Here is a 19,874-nt window from a genome sequence, read left to right on the forward strand (position 1 = left end):
TCGAACATTCGTGCAACTTGATGTTCCACTTGTCCAACCACTTTTTGTTTTGTTTCATCCAAGTTTTCTTCCTACGGTTAAGTCCCTCTTCCATGGTGATTTTGGGCCACCACTGGTTATCCATGATTTCCACCTTCTTTAGATAGCTTATTAACCTAGTTATCGTTGAAGCCTCCAATGGGAAAGTACCTACTTCCGCTAAAAGGATTTCATATTGAACTGACGTTTTAACTTTGAGATTGCTTGTGATTAGGTGTTTTTGTATCCTCTCTAATTGTCTCCATCCACAGTTTGACATGCTGCCTCCCCAAACTTCGCAACCATATAGAAAAACTGGTGTAACCAACAAACCAAAAAGAGTTTTCTTGGTTTTCCAATCCCACAATTCAGCTTTTCTACACCTATTTTGGAGTAGATACAATGTTTTCTGCCCTCCCTATACCCTTTTTGCTCTACAAGTCTCCCAATTAAGCTTATAGTGGAAGTCAATCCCAAGATATTTGTATTCTTTCACAATTTCCAACGCGCTGCCATCAAAAAGGAAGGTAATTTGTTTTTCTTTCCTCTTTAAAGAGAAAATCATGATCTTGGTTTTGGTAATGTTCACCTACATCCGTACCTCCTGACAAAAGTTCTCTAGCGCTTTCAAGTGCTCTATGAGCCCATGAGTTGTTTTAGAAATTAGGATAAGACCATCGGCGTATAGAAGTAATTTCACCACATAGCCTGCAAGTTGGACACCTTCTCCCTCCGTTTTGTTTAACCATGTTTCTAATTTATCGAAGTGTACCGAATAAAGTCGGGGATATAGGGCATCCCTGTTTAGCGCCAATATTGCTACCAAAACACTCCGACATTCCATCACTAGTTTTGATTTTACCTCCAACTTTCTCATAAAGTCTATGCACTGCAGCTCTATACATGTCAGGAACACCCAATTCTTCCATTCTATTCCATAGCTTGTCTCTAGGCACCGTGTCAAAGGCTTTCTTTAAGTCCACAAAACAACAATATGCTTCTTCCCCTTGATTGTCCCATATTTTCTCTATCAAATGTCGAAGAGTGATGCAATTATCTCCTTTCTCTATCAATTATAAGAATACTTTCTCTATCAGTTTTCTTTCTCCTTTGTTGTAGCTCCTTCCAAAAATCTTTGGGATTGTGTTTACCAAGATAGATTAACTCTTTCCTTCTTGCGTTTACATTTTTTTTTTTGCTTGAATCAATTTTGCATACTTCTTCTTGTTTTCTTTGCTCAGAGCTGGCTCCTTTAAAGATCCTTTAGCTACCTTACATTCTTCATCATACCATGGATTTGTTGGAAGGTATTTGTGGCCCTTTTCTTATTGCAAGTCCTTTTACATGCTCTCAAAGCCTTGTGGATTATAGGGATCAGTAAACTGCTATGGACATGGTCCCTCTCCTTAGCGACTCTTTCATCAACCACAATATTATTTATTTCATGAAATTGCTGCTCAAGAACAACATTAAAGATGTCCTTGTTTTCCTGATTTATGAGGATTTTACCTTTAGTAGCTGTTCTCTTTTGCATGTGAGGAAGCTGTTCATTTTGTGGGCTGCTTGGTGCAAAGTCTAACTTAACAAAAAGAGGCATATGATCGAATTTCATTTCTATGGGGCATTCTCCAATGTCAAACTCCAACACTCTAGATATAAGGTTTTGCGAGCAAATAACGTAATCTACCACACTTTGACCATTATAGGTTTTGCAAGTGATATACCCTGAAGTAGGGCAACTCCTCATTCTGTTGCAAATAACCATACCAAACAAATTGCACATCCCCAACAATTCTGCCCCAAAGTGCGAGACATCCCCATTATTATCCTTTGAAGCTCTTTCCCAAAATTGCTCCCTCCCTTCTTCCAACCAAAAAGGATTATTTTCTCCTTTCTCACCGCTGCTCAAATGAAAGATTGGTTATTGGCTGTCCTTGTATTGAAGTCTCCTATTAGCATTATGTCTCCTAAGGTGTTGAATAAGGAGATGTCCTTTTTTAGAGATGTCTATGGGTCTTCATTGTCTAAATTCTGCCTTTTTATAAAACTTGGCGTTCTTAGGAGCGAAGTAAGACGCAATCAACCTGAAAATTATCTCATTCATTGTTATTTGCAGCCAAATGTATTGTTTGTTTGGGTCCTCTTTTTCAACTTTTACAATTCCATACCACTTCTCATTTATAAGCACTGTGACTCTGCCATGTCCTTTACCTGTCCCGTTCCCTTTGTTCCACACTAAAAATTTCTTGTAACCTTCGAAATCTGGGACCTTGCAGCCGTCATGTTCATGTGTTTCGACAAAAATGATAATATCTTCCCCCTCAGCTATGGGCCCCACCCCAGGACCTCTTCTCCATGGATAGCCTCTGCAGTTCCAACTCACTACACTTAAGCAGTCCTGTGGGGCACCTATTTCCTATTTCTTACTCGAGAAATGCTCCCTGATTTGAGCTTTCCCATTCTGCAGCCATGCCCACTTTCCCTCATTTTTCGTTGTTTTTACTTTATCCCACTCCTTTCTTTGTTCATCCTGCTGTGCAAAACTCAGATCCTCATCCAAATAGAAATGTGAACCTCTAAGTAGTCTTCTATTTTTAAGGATCATATTCTTATCCTCTATACTTCTCAGTGTAACTCTTATATGCCTATCTTGTCCTCCATTTATCTCCTTTCCTATCCTATTAACTTGCTAAATACCCCCCGTCCACTCCAACTTATTACGAAGAAAGTCTCTTATTAGCATGTTGGTTCTCTCTTTTACTCCAAAGTCTTTCAACCCTTTGATAATGATATTTGCTGCCTTACCGCACATGTCTTGTTCTTCCTTTATTTGTATTTTGATTTGCTGCTCAATAATTCCCTTTTGTTTGTTTGCTGATCTGCTAACAACTTGAGACTAGGATTTGGCCTCTTCTATCTGCTCTCTTAATTTAGACTCTTTAGTTTCCAAGTTAGCTAAGGCCAATTGAATTTCCTTCATTTGGATAGCCTCCTCTCATTCTATCAATTCCGATCCCTTATCCTTATGTAATTTCCATTGTTCTAGTTCTTGTTTTATGGTGTCCAACTCTTGCTGTCCTCCTTCCATTTTGATCTGCATGTTTGAGATTTTCTCTTTAAGACTTTTGTTTACTCTCTCTATTTTGCTTGTGTATTCTATTGCTTCATATACTTTGTTCTCCTCTTCCCAATTCCTCGCTTCTAGTGTCTCAAGCGTCTTTTTTACATCCATGAGTTCCTCCACATATAATATAGAAGACCACAATAGTGGTGTGGTTGTTGGGCTGTAATTTTTTTTTTTGCCTTGTTTATCTTCCATGCCGTCATCTTTGCTTGATATGTCTACTTCTGCTTGGAACAAATTTGATTTGGTGTTCTCCTTTATTTTTGCTTGTACTTGTATCCCCTCTGTTTCGTTCCCTTTATGCCCTAATTGCACCACACCGATTTGGTGATTTAAATTGTTCACTCTTGATAGAATTGTTGCAAAACGTCTCTTATGTGTTTCCTGTAACTTCCGAATCTGTCTACGCCTTAAAATACCTTTGTACTATTTTGCATTTATCAATATAAGTCTTTCATCTGCATTGCTTGCTTGTTTTTGGAGAAAATCTGCCATGATAGATTCTCAAGACCCTGTTAAACCCTCAAAATTAGCCAAACGTTGAGGTGCTACAGGTCGAGTTTCAGAATGTTCCCATCCTTCTTGGCAAAAGAAGTTTAACATTGAGCTCATCCATTGAGCTTGGAGATTACTATTGAAATCAACCCCTATCATTGCCTCCGGATGGTATAAAAAATTGTTTTCCTGTTGAAAAATGGGACCCCTTCATATCAGGTTCCTGACATACCACTATTAAATTGCCCTCTGCCTCACCCTGGTCGAGCCCCATGTTGTTTTGTGCAATGTTAAAGTATTGTTATGTGTCGGTTTCCATATGTTGTTTTGTGTAATGTTAAAGATGTTTTATGCCAGTCCATTTACCCCATTTTGAAAGAAAGTAAAATAAATGCCTGGAAATGGGAGAGAAGAAAAAGACGGGGATAGGTTTTGTCACACCTTGTCCGCCTAGGTCCAGCAAACGCATTGAAAACTGCAGATTATTTCATTGTTTGTTGGAGCTGGGACCCTCCCTGTTGGATCCAAGGTCGTCGTGATCTGTGCAACCCTAGCTGTGAATCCCGCTCAGAAGACCCTGTCCCCCATAGCAAAACACCATCGCTTGCCTGCCTGCTTACTCACTGTCGCCTGCTACTATCTCCTGCCTGCCTGCTTGCTCACCGTCGCAAACCTACTAATAGCAAATCTCCAAACTTGTGCCATCAAGGGTTTGGATTTAATCACTTCCAAATCTGTATTTTTTATCCAGAATCACACATGAAAAACCATGATGCATGATTATAACTTGAAATCAGTTGCAGCTCCTGGACACAACTACCAACTGTTACACAGACAAGCTGAAAGTGATTCCTACATGTATTATTCTCCTGTGTCATTCTCCATGACCATCAACAACCCCAGATTGTCCCATGTACTAATCTATGAATAGTAATATATTAAACCATTATTAAATTAATCCCATATACTGTGCTTCTTGGATTATTCCATGGCTTCTTTGAAAAATTTAAAACCTGCAATCTGTCACATGAACCATAAATTGAATTAATTTGGGTTTTTTTTTTGCACCCTTTGTATCGTATCTTTGCACTAAACAGTCTTTGGTATTCCTTAACTACAGAGAGCCATGCCTACAAGCACGCATATAGTCTTTGACTTTGCAACTTTATTTCCTATGCATCACACTGTAAAAATGTGTTCTCCCTACTGCATATCATATATATGGTGTAGATTTGTGCTTTGCTTCACTAGTTTTTATGCACCTATTCCCATGTTAACCCATGATTTCTCAGCATTGACCTTTTAATGCCTTCACGAATTTTGGTACTGTTGCATACTCTCACCTGTTGCATACTCTTACCTCTAGCAATCTTAATACTTTATTGTTTTATCAGAGGAATGTGCTTTTTTTTAATCTTTGCCAGGGGTGAAGCTGGCCATCCCTGGGACGACAAAGACATCCCCGTCCATCCCAAAAGTTTCTTGTTGTTTCTGAGCTGTAGCCAGGATATTTCCTAAGTATTCAGAGTTAGGGGATGTTTCCAAGGCTGTTAGAAATTAGGATCTTAGGATACTAGTCATTATAAACAAGATCATAAAGTAAATGAAATGAGAAACATAGATGCATAATTGTACAAATTACACAAGATATACATGGGAAAACCCTTTCGGGTAAAAAACCTCATAAAGCATCATTTAATTAAAACTCTTACAAATATAGTCTATCATAAAATAAACATGAACATGAGGATACTCCTCCAATACTTCCACATGGCCAATAATACCTCTTGTGCATAGTGATGTAACTCACCACAAATCTCCAAATTCACACAACTCTCAAATGAGAGAGAACCTCCTTAAATATAGGAGGAAGGGTGGCTTTGGTAGTCACACTTTTTCAATAACCCTGACTCATAATTAATTAATAATCTAATAGTTATTAGATTATAATTATTTCAAATGAGATATGTTTATAAAGCATTTAATATAAAAGGTTGTTTATAACCTTATATTAGAACACTATATATAAATGTTATAAGGATGTGATCCCTAAAGACATTATGTTCTAACAAAGGCATCCCCACATCCTCAGTATGGGTCACCTGCAAAAGGGCAGAGGATGTGTCTCCATGTTTCCATGATTACATGTCACATCATCCCAAGTTAATAATGTAGCAAAGGTGGAAGAATCAAAATTGTTAAACAGCTCTTGCAAAGATTAAAAATGGAAAGTAAAACCCTCATAATTGCAGATGTGAAAAGAATCTTATTTCTTTGTCAAGTAAACCTATTTGATCACGCTAAGGATTTACTACTTATACCATGACGCAGAAGAAATAAAAAATCATTACATTGTAATTTTAGCACTGCTAACAAATGAAAAGTTTTAATGCCAAACGGCAAAAAGAACAAGCAATAACTACTTTCCCAGCTGCTGAGTAAACTTGGTCGAGTTCTATTAGATCTAGAACTTTTTAATGAGATCACACGGCTTTTGGAAATTTTAATTCCTATGATTCTAATGCTTAAACAGTGAGAGATAAGCCAAACGGAGGCCTCATAAGCTAGATACAAAAACATTCATACAACTTCATCAATTGAATCCATGACATTGAAAATGCTCATCGGTAGCATAAAGGGAAAGCAAAACTAAAATGTATCTTATTCCAGTTTTTGCAGTGTTGATATTTCAAAGCCTTGTATGCTCAAAATTACAGGAAATAGATACATGCTGGAGTAGTTAACTCCACATTGGGAACTTCTCGTAGATGGCAGAACTTCCATGATACAGAGCAAGCAGTTTGTGAAGTTTTAAATCCTAGAATTCCAGTAGCCATGCAGTATGAATTTATCCAACCGAGGGTCTCTTGCATTAGTGAATCATAGTCAACTAATAAATCAATGCATTCTAGCTTCTTGTCACAACTTTCTCAACAGGTATAAGATGTGCTTACAATGTCCAGAAGAGAGCTCAATAATTCAATTGGAAAACACGTCTGTCAAAGCTAGAACTCATCACCTAGAATGGTTGATAGAACCAGATGCTGCACAAAATTGACTTTTCCTGATAGCTCATCAGTTGTTTGTTCCTGATTTTGGAGAGTGTGAGAGGATTCGGAACTGCATCAATAAGATAGACGAGCAAGCCATAAGTTGATTGTAGGTGATAACTCAAATTATAGATTAGAAGCAGAACTTAAATGGCATTACATTGACGACTAAACCATAAAAAGTTAAAAATCAAAGCTTCATTTCCACACAAAAATGTTTTAAGATACAAACTCAGCATAATGACAGCGCTTCATTTCCACACAAAAATGTTTTAAGATACAAACTCAGCATAATGAAAGAGATGTACTAGCTAGTTTTTATATAATAAAACAGTTTCCTAAATTAAACAAGCATAAAGGGTTCATCTCCAGACCAGTTTCCCCGAGCAAAATATGACAGGGACTGTATAAATGTTAAGGAATTCTGTGACCAATGTCCTCCCATTCTGGACAATCCACCTTCATACAATTATCATAATTAGTTGTTTTGTCCAGCTTTAAATTCTCTATATGGAAAATGAAGTATAAATTCAGTTCTTGACATGAAGATCTTTTTAACTTTTAAGAACTCCCATGATATTAATGACATGAAATGCAGATGATTTATACAACCAATATATCCCTAGCTATGGGCGTGACATCAAATCTATACACTGAGTTATCTACACCAGGGATGCCATGTTTCCTGCAAAAAGTAGCTCCAGCTTTTGCGGTTTTTGAAGGACAAAGCCGATTAAGTCGAGATGGTTCATACTAGTCATTTTGAGTACAAGGATCATGATAATTATTGTTAATTTAAGGACTAATTGTTGCAACTACTTTAAACAAAGGGCTCTGATTCAATGGAAAATGGGATACACTCTATAAAGGAGACTGAAATTTAAATCCTTTGTTGGCTCACAGTAATGATTGAAGGGGATTAATTAGCAGAAAATTGACATATATGACCTTGACTGGAAATATATATGGGCCCGAAAGACTTCAACGTGCATGAAATATGTATTCAATATAACTTCACTTATAATTTATAAACAATATTTGCTGGCTTTTCATTTTTCACAAAGGATTTCCAAGTTGTATTCAGCTGCCTGATACATGAAATTATTTCGACTTCATTGAGATGGAGACTTCAAAATAAGGTATGTTCAGGAATAGCAGGGTTAGCTCTGAAACCTGATCAGTAGACAAGTCTGCATAAGTATTGAATGAAGGACATACTTTTATTTTTTGCCTTCAGTTTTGGAATCCAAGGACAAAAGAAGTGGAAAATAGGTTCAAACGGCATGAATATATCATTCATCAAATTCCAGGTCAGCACTAGAACCAGTTAAAGTCAAGTAAGGCTGCAGCAAAGGCAAAAAAATTGAATATCTATGTCTTTGTGATTGTCAATATATGATAGAAATGTCCTATTAATCTTTTGAGATTTCCATTAACTATAGGTACATTTTATTAGGTCTACACTTCCCAAATAAAGGACAAATCTCTTTTTTGCGCAGCCAAAATTTTTTGTCATTTATTCCTTGTTAGTGAAATGATTCAAGGGACATCACAAGATCTAGAAATTGAGGGGCTTATTTTTATTCCCTCAAGACTAATATTCAGTACTTCTGTCATCCGATTCTGCAATGCACAGAATCAGATTACTTTATATTTACCTAGCAAGGATGGTCAATTAGTTCTCATGGCAAAGATTGTCAGTATATTTTCAACTAGCTGCAACTGATAATGGTAAGGTAAGAATGGTCTATCTTTTAGATGCTCATTTTTGAACAAAAAAATACATACAGCTTTATGACTACTTAAAAACTCACATAATTGCATAAACTACTTTGTCTAAGCAATCTTTGGATATCACTCTGATCTAGGCTTTAGATTTGAGTGTCTGTTGGTGTGATTCTATAATGATTTGGAAGCTAAGCTCACGCTATGCTAATTTTCATGCATTTCCATGGCAGTTTAAGAAGATTGCACAAACTATTAACAGATTTTACATCTTGTGTAAGACCCAAAGTTTCAGTACTCTGTGCCTATACACTGCAATGTTCATTTATTGTCAACCTCTACATAGTGTTTTGGGTGTACATCCTAGTTAATGTCCACTCTCATAGAAGTTATCTATAAATTCTGGTTCCAGAAAGCCCTTTGAACATCTCAAACAGTCATGTTTATCCCTGCTTTCTTCTACAACTGTCTCAGATCATGATTCTTGAACAACACTCAGGAATATATTATCTTATGTCTCCTGTTATATGTTTTCTATTTATCATAGTCAAGAGGAATTTTGTGTGAAAATTTGTAATGAGAACCATTTTGCTTCATGTGATCAACAGTTTCTGTGGACCCAACAACAGATTAATTACCTCTTCCTGAACCTTCCATAGGTTATGTTTTTAGCTTTAATATTTCTCTTTTGCCTCATAAACTCTTCCGTTTCACAAGCATGGTGCTGCAACATAGTGTGCACATTAACAGTAGTATGAAGATAATCTATCCACATTAAAAGAAGTATGAAGACATACTGTTCTCCTTCATGGAGTTTCCATTAAATCACAAAACTTTTTCTTGCTAGAGCGTTTTCATGTTCCATCTATGCTTGACTTCATTTTTTACATTGTACCATTGGAATATTATTTTCATCACTATCAATTTATTAAATTTATGTTCTATATATTTGTTTAAATGATGTGAGCTTCACATTCTCTCATGCATATCCTGAGTGATCATTTTGGGGATCCATGCATATTTCTAATTATCATATATTGTGGCCATTGGAATATTATCAGTCACCACTGTCAATTTACTTGATCTATGTACTATATATTTGTTTTAAATGATGCGATTTCACAATCTCCCCTGTATATCTCCAGTGACCATTTTGGGGATCCATGCATATTTTGAATGATCATTTTGGGAATTGATTTTTGCTTTGCATCTTGAAATTATCATCACAAAATAAAACAGCTACATCTTATATTCCACATGATTCTTCTAGGTGAGTGGCCAAAAAACTGGTTAAGTTCACCCCAATTTGGCAATCTTTCAAACTGAAGATTCTATTTATTATTTGGAAAGATGGAAACTCAACTCTTTTTTAGAAGTGTTCATTGGCTCTCATTTTTCCTCCATTACTAAGTCTATGACTTCTTCTAATGTTCTTTTGCAGATTCAGATGCAAGCTAACAAGGCTGGGTCCTAGAAGTTGCCCACTTGCATACTCTTATTGAAAATTAGGCTAATGTTTCTTATAGTTTCACATGTGCCACCTTCCCCTTCTCATAGGGACCCATCTCCTCCCCAAGGATGTAGATGTCATTGAAATTGCAATGACTTTACTAGGACCATGGTCATGGCTTTCCTCAACATAGAGAACACGGACGGTCCTAGCAAACCCGTGTTCCTTCTTTTACTTCTCAACCATGTGACAAGGGTGACTAATATTGACCAAACAATGGCAAGGTCTCTCATTTGAATTTCACTATATCTCTTACGAAGAATGACATGTAGCCTAAGGAGGAACAAAATGAAGAATGATCCATTACATGGTGGAAGCAAATTCCTAAAGACCAAGATCTCTTAAATGGCTAAGGAAACACACTAACTGTGATCCACCACCTCCTTCCATTGGCTCAATAGCTCTTGCTACATAGAGGTTGTAACAATAATGTACATAATCCTAGGATTGGTAGGATAAAATTTAATATTTAATATTTTCTAGCTACACTAGAAGTTGTTCAATCATCTAGAAGATGATTTGAACAATCATTTTCCTATTGTATTGATTAAGATAAACATGGTAAGGGCTTGGACCCAAATATAAAGTAGCCAATAAGGTAAACAAAGCAATCCCACAAGAAGAGAGACTAAACCCAACAAAATGCCAACAAAGGAAAACAAAGCCAGCAAGGAACAACAAATGCTTTTGATTGGAGTGAAGAATCATGAACGGGTTTTGGAAGGAACCCAAAACCTACAACAAAGGACGAACTAACATTCAAGATGGCTTGAAACTGAACCTCACCGAAGGGCTTTGGAGAGAATCAGGGCCAAGATGGAATGACCTAACAATTTTAGGAGAAGTCTTAGTTGAAAGATCAGCAACAAGAATACTTTTTACCTTTCGTAGGGAACCACAACTCACATCAGTGAGGTCCTTCTCTAAGGTATCTAGTGCCACTCCTAAGGCCAGAGATTGATGACACAACGCAACAGGCAATTTGTCCAAAGAGGAAAACCCAAGGGTATCTGAAACCAATCCTTTACTCCTCATACTAGGGTATCCTTTGAACAGCAAAAATGACTCACAAAGAATTTATTGCTCCCATATTAGAGTTGATAGTGAACCCCACAACTCCCAAAAATCACCTGCAACCAAAACACCTATCATATCTAAAGAGAAAAAGCCGTTGATATGCTCATGCAACCTTGAGAAAATGATTGATCCAAGAAGAATTTGATATTGGTGTTGACTTGAATACAATTGGATTGAATTGGAGGATTGCAATGTACAATAATGAATGCGTATAATACTATAAAAGAAAAACCCTAGACAAAACCCTAGGTGAGGATTAAGTTAGGTCATAACAAGTGTCCTTATGAATTGAGACAATATGACCTAAATATAGCTCAATATAATAATAGAAAAGCACTCCTAAGATTAGCTTGAATTGGAGGATTGCAATGTACAATAATGAATGCGTATAAAAGCAAAACCCTAGACAAAATCCTAGGTGAGGATTAAGTTAGATCATGACAAGTGTCCTTATCTTATGAATTGAGATGACCTAAATGTAGCTCAATCTAATAATACAAAAGCACTCCTAATATTAGCTTAAGTGTAATAAACTAATAGGGGACCTAAGTAATGAATTGATGATTAATTAATTACTAGATGATTAGCTTACTCCAAAATCCCCCCTTAAGATCAAATTAGGGAGAAACTAAAAAACAAATGATGAATGCATAGGATGAGTCCTAAGTTACAAGGCCTAATGAGGTACCCATATACAAACAAATGAAATCTTTCATAACTTGAGAAAAGGAGAAAACCAAATGGGAAAAACTCTCCAAAAGAGAGAAAAAGAAATAAATGCACTAGTGAAAGATGCTGAAATGGTAGCTAGCTCGGATACCTATCTATTGTATTTTAATGTTGTCAATGACAATTAAAATACACATGTATTATCTATTATGTAGATCGAACTTAGGGCTGGGCCCAAATACATGTAACTTGTAATAATGTCTTGCTTGGGCAAGACCTATATATAATGTAACTTGTGGATAGGACAGGCCCTATAAATGTAACTTGTAATTTGGTCTGACCCTAATTGGGCGATGTAACTTGTGGTCCTATATTGAATGTAACTTATAGATAGGGTAGGCCCAATATGTATTTTGAGCGATTATGTAATTGGGCTGGGCCCAAACTCATGTAGCGTGTGATAAAGGCAATCAAGCAATAACGCCTTAATAGGTCAAGACCTATTTGGACGGTATACATAATATTATTATTAAATTAACAAGGCAGGTCGACTTGAGACTTGACAACACAAGTCAAGTATATAAGCAAGTCATTTGCATGGCATAATGAATCAATTAATCTACAAGGTGAATCATTCTTTAGGCGGTCGACACATGTAATCTGCTCTTCAACATTTGGTGATCTCTCTCTCTCTCTCTCTCTCTCTCTCTCTTGTGCGAACTTGCTCCTCATCCATTGTGTGAAGGCTGGCTGTTAGGTGATGCTATCAAGATCTTGCGAAGCTAATGAAGACTTGCCTTGAGCGATTTTGATGCTGATGATAAGGGCTGCAATCTCCATTATCATATAAAGAGGAATTCAGATCTGCTATCTTGCTAGTTGAACAGCAATCTGAGATAAGCACACTTGCCTTGTAATTGCCTACATTTGAGATAATACATATTGTACTTTGTGGCTGGGTTTTTCACCTCCAAGAGGGAGGTTTTCCCAACGTATTGGTGTGTCTTGTTTTGTGTTTTATTGCTGTTACTGTTCTGTTATAACCTGATTATTTAAGATTAACATCTGATTGCTTAAATTTAACAAAAGAAGGATAGGACTTGAAGTGACTTCATAGGACTACTTTTCTCACACAAGTACAATAGATGTCCCCCCTATAGGAGAGAGAAAATGAGGATATGACCCCCTATAAATAAGAAGCTCTTGTGCCAATGATGAACACTTGGCGAAAGAATAGATCCACTAGTGGTTGGAGAAGCCATTCCCATGAGATGGAACAATAGGGAATCCTAATTCAAATGATGTGTGCCTCTAGAATCTACTCAAATGTCCACATGTCAGAATGAGATGACGTCAATCCAGAATTTGTGAAGATTGATGTAGAACAAGCTCCAAACACAACGAGAATGGTGGGCTAATAGTGATGATGTGGCAAAAGAGGATATGAATATCCTCAAAATAATCCTTCAAATCTACAATTTGAGACTCCACAAACAAGGATGATATGTTTGCAAGATATGAAAGGTTACTGTTGATATGTGAGTGCAGGGGGTACCCCCCTTGTGGGCTTGGTCGAAACCAAATTTTATTTGTAATTTATCATTGTGAATTTTGACTGTTTATCATTAGGCCATAGATTTAACGATGGATATTTTGTGCGCTTTGTTCGCCCTAGAAGGCAACCCTATTTTGTGAGGGCATTGTATTATGACTATGCATTGTGATGTATTTTGAGAGTATGATAGTTGTTGAGTTGTCTTTGAATCTTCAATGGTGATACTCCTGTGAGGAGCTTCCTCTGCAAGTATATTGTAATTTGTTGTTCATTTCTGAATAATATATTGGACGGCTTTTGGAGTGTGGGTTTTTTCTCCCAAAAGGGTTTTCTCCATGTAAATCACTGTGTTGTGGCATGCATTCTATTTATGTTTATTTTGTTAAGTTTTTGTAAATGTTGTAAAGATTTGTAAAAGTTTTGCATTACCCTTCTATCAAGAATAGTGTAGGAAGTTGTCTCGCTACTTTAACTTCCTTATAGATATGTCTAGAAGAAGATGAATAAACCGTTGCACTGAATCAATAAGGGTCATAGATGTAGCAATGCCAATCTGATCAGGAACAATAGAAGATGAATATTGAATCTCAATGTGAAGAGTAGGAACAAGGAGACAAGCCTCTAAACCATCGGGAAACGCAAGATCTTTGATATACTTAAGCTCTTTTAAAGTATCATCATCAAAGGGTATGCAATCTACATCTGCAAGGAGACTAAGACAATCTACAGAAGGATCCTCTTGGAATGGAGAGATATGAGAGTCTCCATGGATCTCCCAAAGTCGAGTCCAAAATGTGTGGGGGACAATCAATGTTCAATACAACACAGTTTTAGGATCAATGCTAGAACAAATCACTCCTACAACATGTTCAATGATGTTGCCCCAAGATGATCTACCCCTTAGCGTGACTAGTTAAAATATGAGTCCATACAAATAACGTAAAAGATTAAGTCACCTGAGATGTGTCAAGATGCTTTTTGGCAAGACCAATAATTATCCTTTGCCTAAATAAATACAAAAAGGATGAAGAAAAAAACCCATGATACCTTCTCAAAAGAAAAAAATCAAATACCAATGATCTCAATGCATGTAAAGAAAATCTAACGAAGTCATCTCATCCAAAAATATCCTTTTGAGGTGCCAAAATGTCCAAGTAATTGAAAAAAATGTGAAATCACAAAAAAATGAATAAAATGTACCTGGGGCAGATTTTAGTGTCATGTCCCCTTTTTGAAATAGGATTTAATAATAAAAAATATTAAATAATAATAAAATTAAAACATAAAAGAATAAAAATAAAAAATAATATAATTAAAATTTAATTAACTTCAATGAATGGTCAAAAGGCATGAAATGAAGAGTTGTGACTCCCTCAAACATGAGATATAAAAGGGAGAAGAGTTCATTTGAAAGGGGTAATGGAGGAAGAAAGAATGGAGCATGTGAATCAAGAAAGGATTAATTGAAGAAGAAATGAATAAGAAGAAAATAAGGTTGTGACTCTTTCAAAGGGCAGAAATTATGAAGGGTTGTACTCTTGCAAAGGGCAGACATGATGAAGAGTTGTGACTTCTCCCTCCATTGGAAGATATAGAGGGGAGAAGGTTTCATTTGAGGAAGATATCCAAGGGAGATCAATTTGGAAAACAATTTATTGTTGTCAAAAGGCAGCAATAGAGGGTGGCGACTAAATTCTTATGAATGGTGGTGACCCTTTCACCAATAAAGTATAAAGGAGAAATCATTCCAAGCATTCAAGGATCACTTGCAATCATCACTCACCAATACATCAAATCAACATTCACTCAATCATCACTCATTACTCTATGAATTTAACATTCATTCACTGATATATCAAATCATAAAATCATTCAAGCATCCATCAATCATCAGTTGTAAATTCAAATCATCAAATCATTCAATCATCCATCAATCATCAATTGTAAATAAAGGAATCAAGCAAACAAACTAACAATCAATTCTTCCATCAATTCAATTAGTCTAATATAATCATTCAAACATCCATCATGCAAACATCCATTATGCAAACATCCATCATACAAACATTAACTATTCAAGCATCAATCACTTATCATCAAATCATTCGAGCATCAATTCATTAAGTATCATTTAAGCATCTGCTCATCAATCCTTCAACAAATGATGATAAAGAGAAATCAAGCAATTGACAATACTCTAGAAAACTCCTTGAGCAAATAGTTTTGAATTTAAGGAAGTGCCTTGCAAATAGGAAGGACAGTAGCCTTCTAAGTTCACGAGAGTTGAAGTATCGACCATTCTTCATCAAGTACACCACCTTGAGATGGATGGATTGGAGGTCCTACCATGGTCATGGGATGAGAGGCAAATGAGTGCTCCTAGGCTTGTTGAGGAGGGCAGTCTTCATACCTCTTATCAAGCATGCCACCCCAAGATGGATGGATTGGAGGTCCTACCATGCTCATAGAATAGGAGGTGAATGAGTGCCCTTGGGCTTGATTGAGGATGGCCACCCTCCAAGGTGGATCGAGGGATGGAATCGATCTAAAATCCTTCCATGCTCTTGCAATACAAGGACAACCATCCTTGAGATTGTGGTTGGCAAACATTTCCAATCAATTTCTGATATGGTTGACTATAAGGAATATGCTATGATGTATTGATCCTAATATTAATGGTGCGATGATTTATTGATCTTCAAAAAAACAGTTTGAAGGAGAGTTATTGTAGAAAATCAAGATAAGTTCTATCTTCTGAATTACTCTTAGAATTTTAAGTTGAATATTATAATGAAATGTCTTTGGTTTTGATAAAATTAAATTTATAAATATATAACAATTCTTACCTGAAGTTGGAATTATAGTTTTAGGGCAAGAATAGGAACATCCCAAGAAGGGACATTACATCTGAAAAAATTTCACGGATGGAACTGAAGAGCTCTAAAATATCTTTCCAATGACAGAAGACTTGCGAAAATTGGAGATACTGGCAAAAAGTTGTGAGCTTCAAAGGAAAAAATTGATGATTTGAATTTGATTGAGATTTACTATACCAATAGCAAAATCTGATTATGAGACCCACACCACTAGAAAGTGCTTAGAACCAACTTTCCAACAGTATTTTGTTTGTCCAATTTTAACATTGTATGGCCAAGTTACGACCAAAAAGAAAAAAAAAAAGTCCTTCAAGCCAAATGGGGACTAGGAGGGGAGTAGAGGCCAGCCATATGATTGATGTTAAATACTCCCTTTGCCAGCCAAAAAGGTTATTGCTCAAAAAAAAAAAAATTGTTGGAATATGCTTGATGCTTGATATATTACCTATACGTCGTCGTTTCTGAAATATTCTCTTAAGATTCAAGGAATATTCTTAGATGTTGGGGAATCCAATACATGCTCCTTACACCTGGTATATTCTTTTACTAGTGTGCAAGGCACCAATTTTTTTTGGAGGTTGTCGTGTGACAAGTAAAGGTTGTTAGAGAGATTGGTTGTTGAATGGGGAACCTGGCTGCTGTCTGATTAGAGTAAGGATGCGTCCAGTACGGTGAATTGATTACCGACAGTGGGCTTCAGCATTGTCGAGAGAGCTACGTGGTTGCCAAAGTTAATGATGTGACCTGACCTGTAGGGAATTTGAGTAGGGTATGACTATTAGGATTAAGGTGCCATCTACCTTGTAAATCCTATGTCATAGTGCATGGTTCCAACATCCTTGGAAAGTGTTCTAAGGCACTTAGGGTGTACTTGTAATACATTCATAAGTGGTGATGGGTTCCACTAGCAGTGATAAAGATGGATTGTGAACACAATTATTTAATATTGTTTTCTCTACATGTGGATGCCTAGAATGGGATAGTTAATGGTATGGGAAGTGGACAAATGACTGACCTTTGGGCTTCTCCAGATGGGTGCTTGGAAGAGGCAACAAGTGTCTCTTGGTATTCCATCATTCATTGCATTTTATGTAATGTTCATCTTCCATGTTTGGGTGGCCAAGTAAAAGGGAAAGTATTGGAGCCAAAAGCGGTGTCCTTTCAACTTCCGTGGAGGTAATCTAAGGGTTAAGGATGTTTGCAATGAAGATCCTTCTTTGGATGCCTTGTTTGGTTTTTTTGGAGCTCTTGTCATTCTATATAAACAACTCTTTGGATGTAGAAATTATGAGGTAAAGTTGAATATAGAGTTACTATATAGGAACAAGGATAGGTGGGAGGCATGAAAGAGGTTGTTCATAGGTAAATAGGTGCTGCCATGTTGGAGGCAAAGAGGCAGATGGAAGTGTGACATATTGTAATCTTGTTTCATAGATAATGAATACTTGACCTCTATTCTTGGAGTTTTTTCTTGCAAGGGTTTCTCCATGTAAATCTCGTGTTATGTAATGCTCTTATGTTGCTGATTTGTGCCTCATTGCTGCTGTCTTATGGTGATGTTATGCTTTGTTTATTTTTGTTATAAGTACATATAGAGTGGTGTTAATAAGCATGATATATAGGCTGATTTTTAGCATCACAAACAAGGATCTAATCATGTTTTTTCCACATTAAGGAAAATTAATTTCATATTTGCATATAAGTTTCAAAATTTCATGTTGTAGTATTCCATGTAAATGATGTTCAATTCTCAATTCAATATGCAGGATATATTCTAGTTTATATTTTCTTGATCTATGTATTATCTATTTATATGATAAATCTGATTATCTTCTTTTGTATGGCAGGCGAGAGGAGCATTTATTGATTTCGATGTCCTTCTCACAAATATTGATTGATATATATATGCAAGAGGGGAGGATCAAGCAATGCCTTGACCGGTAGACATGACCGATCAAGACATTACTTGATCGCACCCTTTGACTTATAATTACCAATCGGTGTATACTTTAATCAACAGCCCAATACTAATCAGTGCATACTTAACTTATTACCCGATACAAATCAGGGTCTACGCAATTTATTATCCGATGCCAATCGGTGTCTACGTAACTTGTTAACCGATACCAATTGGTGATCGCTTAATTAAAAGTTCAATACCAAGCGGTGTATGCTTTGCCACCTGATAACAATCGGTTAATCCCGATAACCATCATTTGTTTACTGTTAATAAATCAACCGATATAAATCGGGATACATGGTTAGCCCGATAATAATCGGTGATCACAATTATAATGCAAACTGATATTAATCGGTATACTATGCTATGATATGATTATCGATAGGTTGAGCATTGATTGAACTAAGTAGATTGAACATATACAAGTGAAGAATGATCATCAAATGAAAGAACAATAGCTTGAAGTTTTTCCTAATAGTTTATCGATAGGATAAATGATTGAATGAGAGACTTCATTTATCTCTCATTCAATCATTTATCTTACCGAAGCTATCATGCATTAACACTCCCTCTTAGCTAGGTAAGATAAATGAAAACAATATATCAAGCATCACAATTCAAATGATGGTTAGTATTCTTTCCACAATCTGACTCTCTAGAAAATCATATCACCTAATCACATGATATGAAGTATCACCTAAACATGTGATACAAATGTCCATCACGTCAATCTTGTGATGACAGGATATCACCTAAGCATGTGATATCAGTATTGCCTAAACACACAATACTTAAGGATAATCATATGAGAAAGATTAAACAAGTAGCCTTGTCTTTGACCAATAGTTTTATCTTTCTTGATGGATGAATTTTTTGGCCAAGCCAACACTCTGTTGTCCATGAAGGTCACTCTGTATCCATTGTCCTCCAGTGCTGATATTGAGACTAGGTTTCTCTTGATGCCTGGAACATATAGTACTCCTTTAAGTTGTAATGATACACCTGACTTTAGTTTGATGGTGCAGGTTCCAACTCCTTTGACTGGATGTGTAGAGTCATCTCTGATAGTTACTTCCTCATCATTCTCCTCTTTCACGGAGTCTAGCACTTCTCTGAATCCTGTAATGTGTCTGGATGAGCCACTGTCGATCACCCAGGAGTTAACTTTGTTTGATGCTTGGTTTGTGAGTGCTGAATAGAGTACATACTTCTCGGGGTCCTCTTCCCTTTTAGATTTTCCTGTTTTGGCAAATGTGGCTTGTTGCTTAGCTCTTTCTAGACATTTGGCAACATAGTGCCCAAATTTGTCACATTTGTAACATTGAATTTGAGAAAGGTCCTTCTTGAAGGTGTTCTTGCCATGACGACCCTTTCTCTTTCTAAATTGTTTCTTCTTGCTTTTCTTGTTTGAGTTTGTATTTAGAACTTGGAAATCTTCATCTATATTCTTTTGCTTGATCCCTTTCTTATTTTGCCTTGATTCCTCTTGGAGACAGTCAGCCGTTAGCCTATCAAATTTTGGAAATTCATCCCTTGCATTGATGCCTTGGACGAATGTTTCCCATATGCTAGGCAGCCCATCTAGAGCAATGAGTGTTAATTCTTTGCTTTGGATCTCAAATCCAAGGGTTGCCAATTCATCCCTTAGGGCTGATATTCGCATGAAGTAGGCATTGACTGATTCTCCTTTGATCATGGCTATGTGATTTATTTATCTTTTTAAAGCCAAGGTTCTACTGGCATTAGATATCTCAAATGCATCTTCAAGTGCTTTGAACATGTTGTAGGCTGTTTCATGTTTCCTTATGATGGGCA

At 36.5% G+C, this 19,874-nt stretch overlaps 1 protein-coding gene across 2 annotated transcripts in view; it reads right to left on the reverse strand.

Moving 5' to 3' along the window:
* Positions 1 to 6,199: 6,199 nt before the first annotated feature.
* Positions 6,200 to 19,874, reverse strand: part of LOC131026844 (protein DEHYDRATION-INDUCED 19) — a 62,643-nt gene continuing 48,968 nt past the window's right edge. For both annotated transcript variants that reach the window (XM_059211807.1, XM_059211829.1), the window contains one exon: positions 6,200 to 6,757. In XM_059211807.1, the coding sequence (XP_059067790.1) occupies positions 6,643 to 6,757 (115 nt within the window). In that variant the 3' untranslated portion in view covers positions 6,200 to 6,642. The remainder of the gene's footprint in view (positions 6,758 to 19,874) is intronic.

This window comes from Cryptomeria japonica, chromosome 1, assembly GCF_030272615.1.
Source record: "Cryptomeria japonica chromosome 1, Sugi_1.0, whole genome shotgun sequence".
Classification (NCBI taxonomy): Eukaryota; Viridiplantae; Streptophyta; class Pinopsida; order Cupressales; family Cupressaceae; genus Cryptomeria; species Cryptomeria japonica.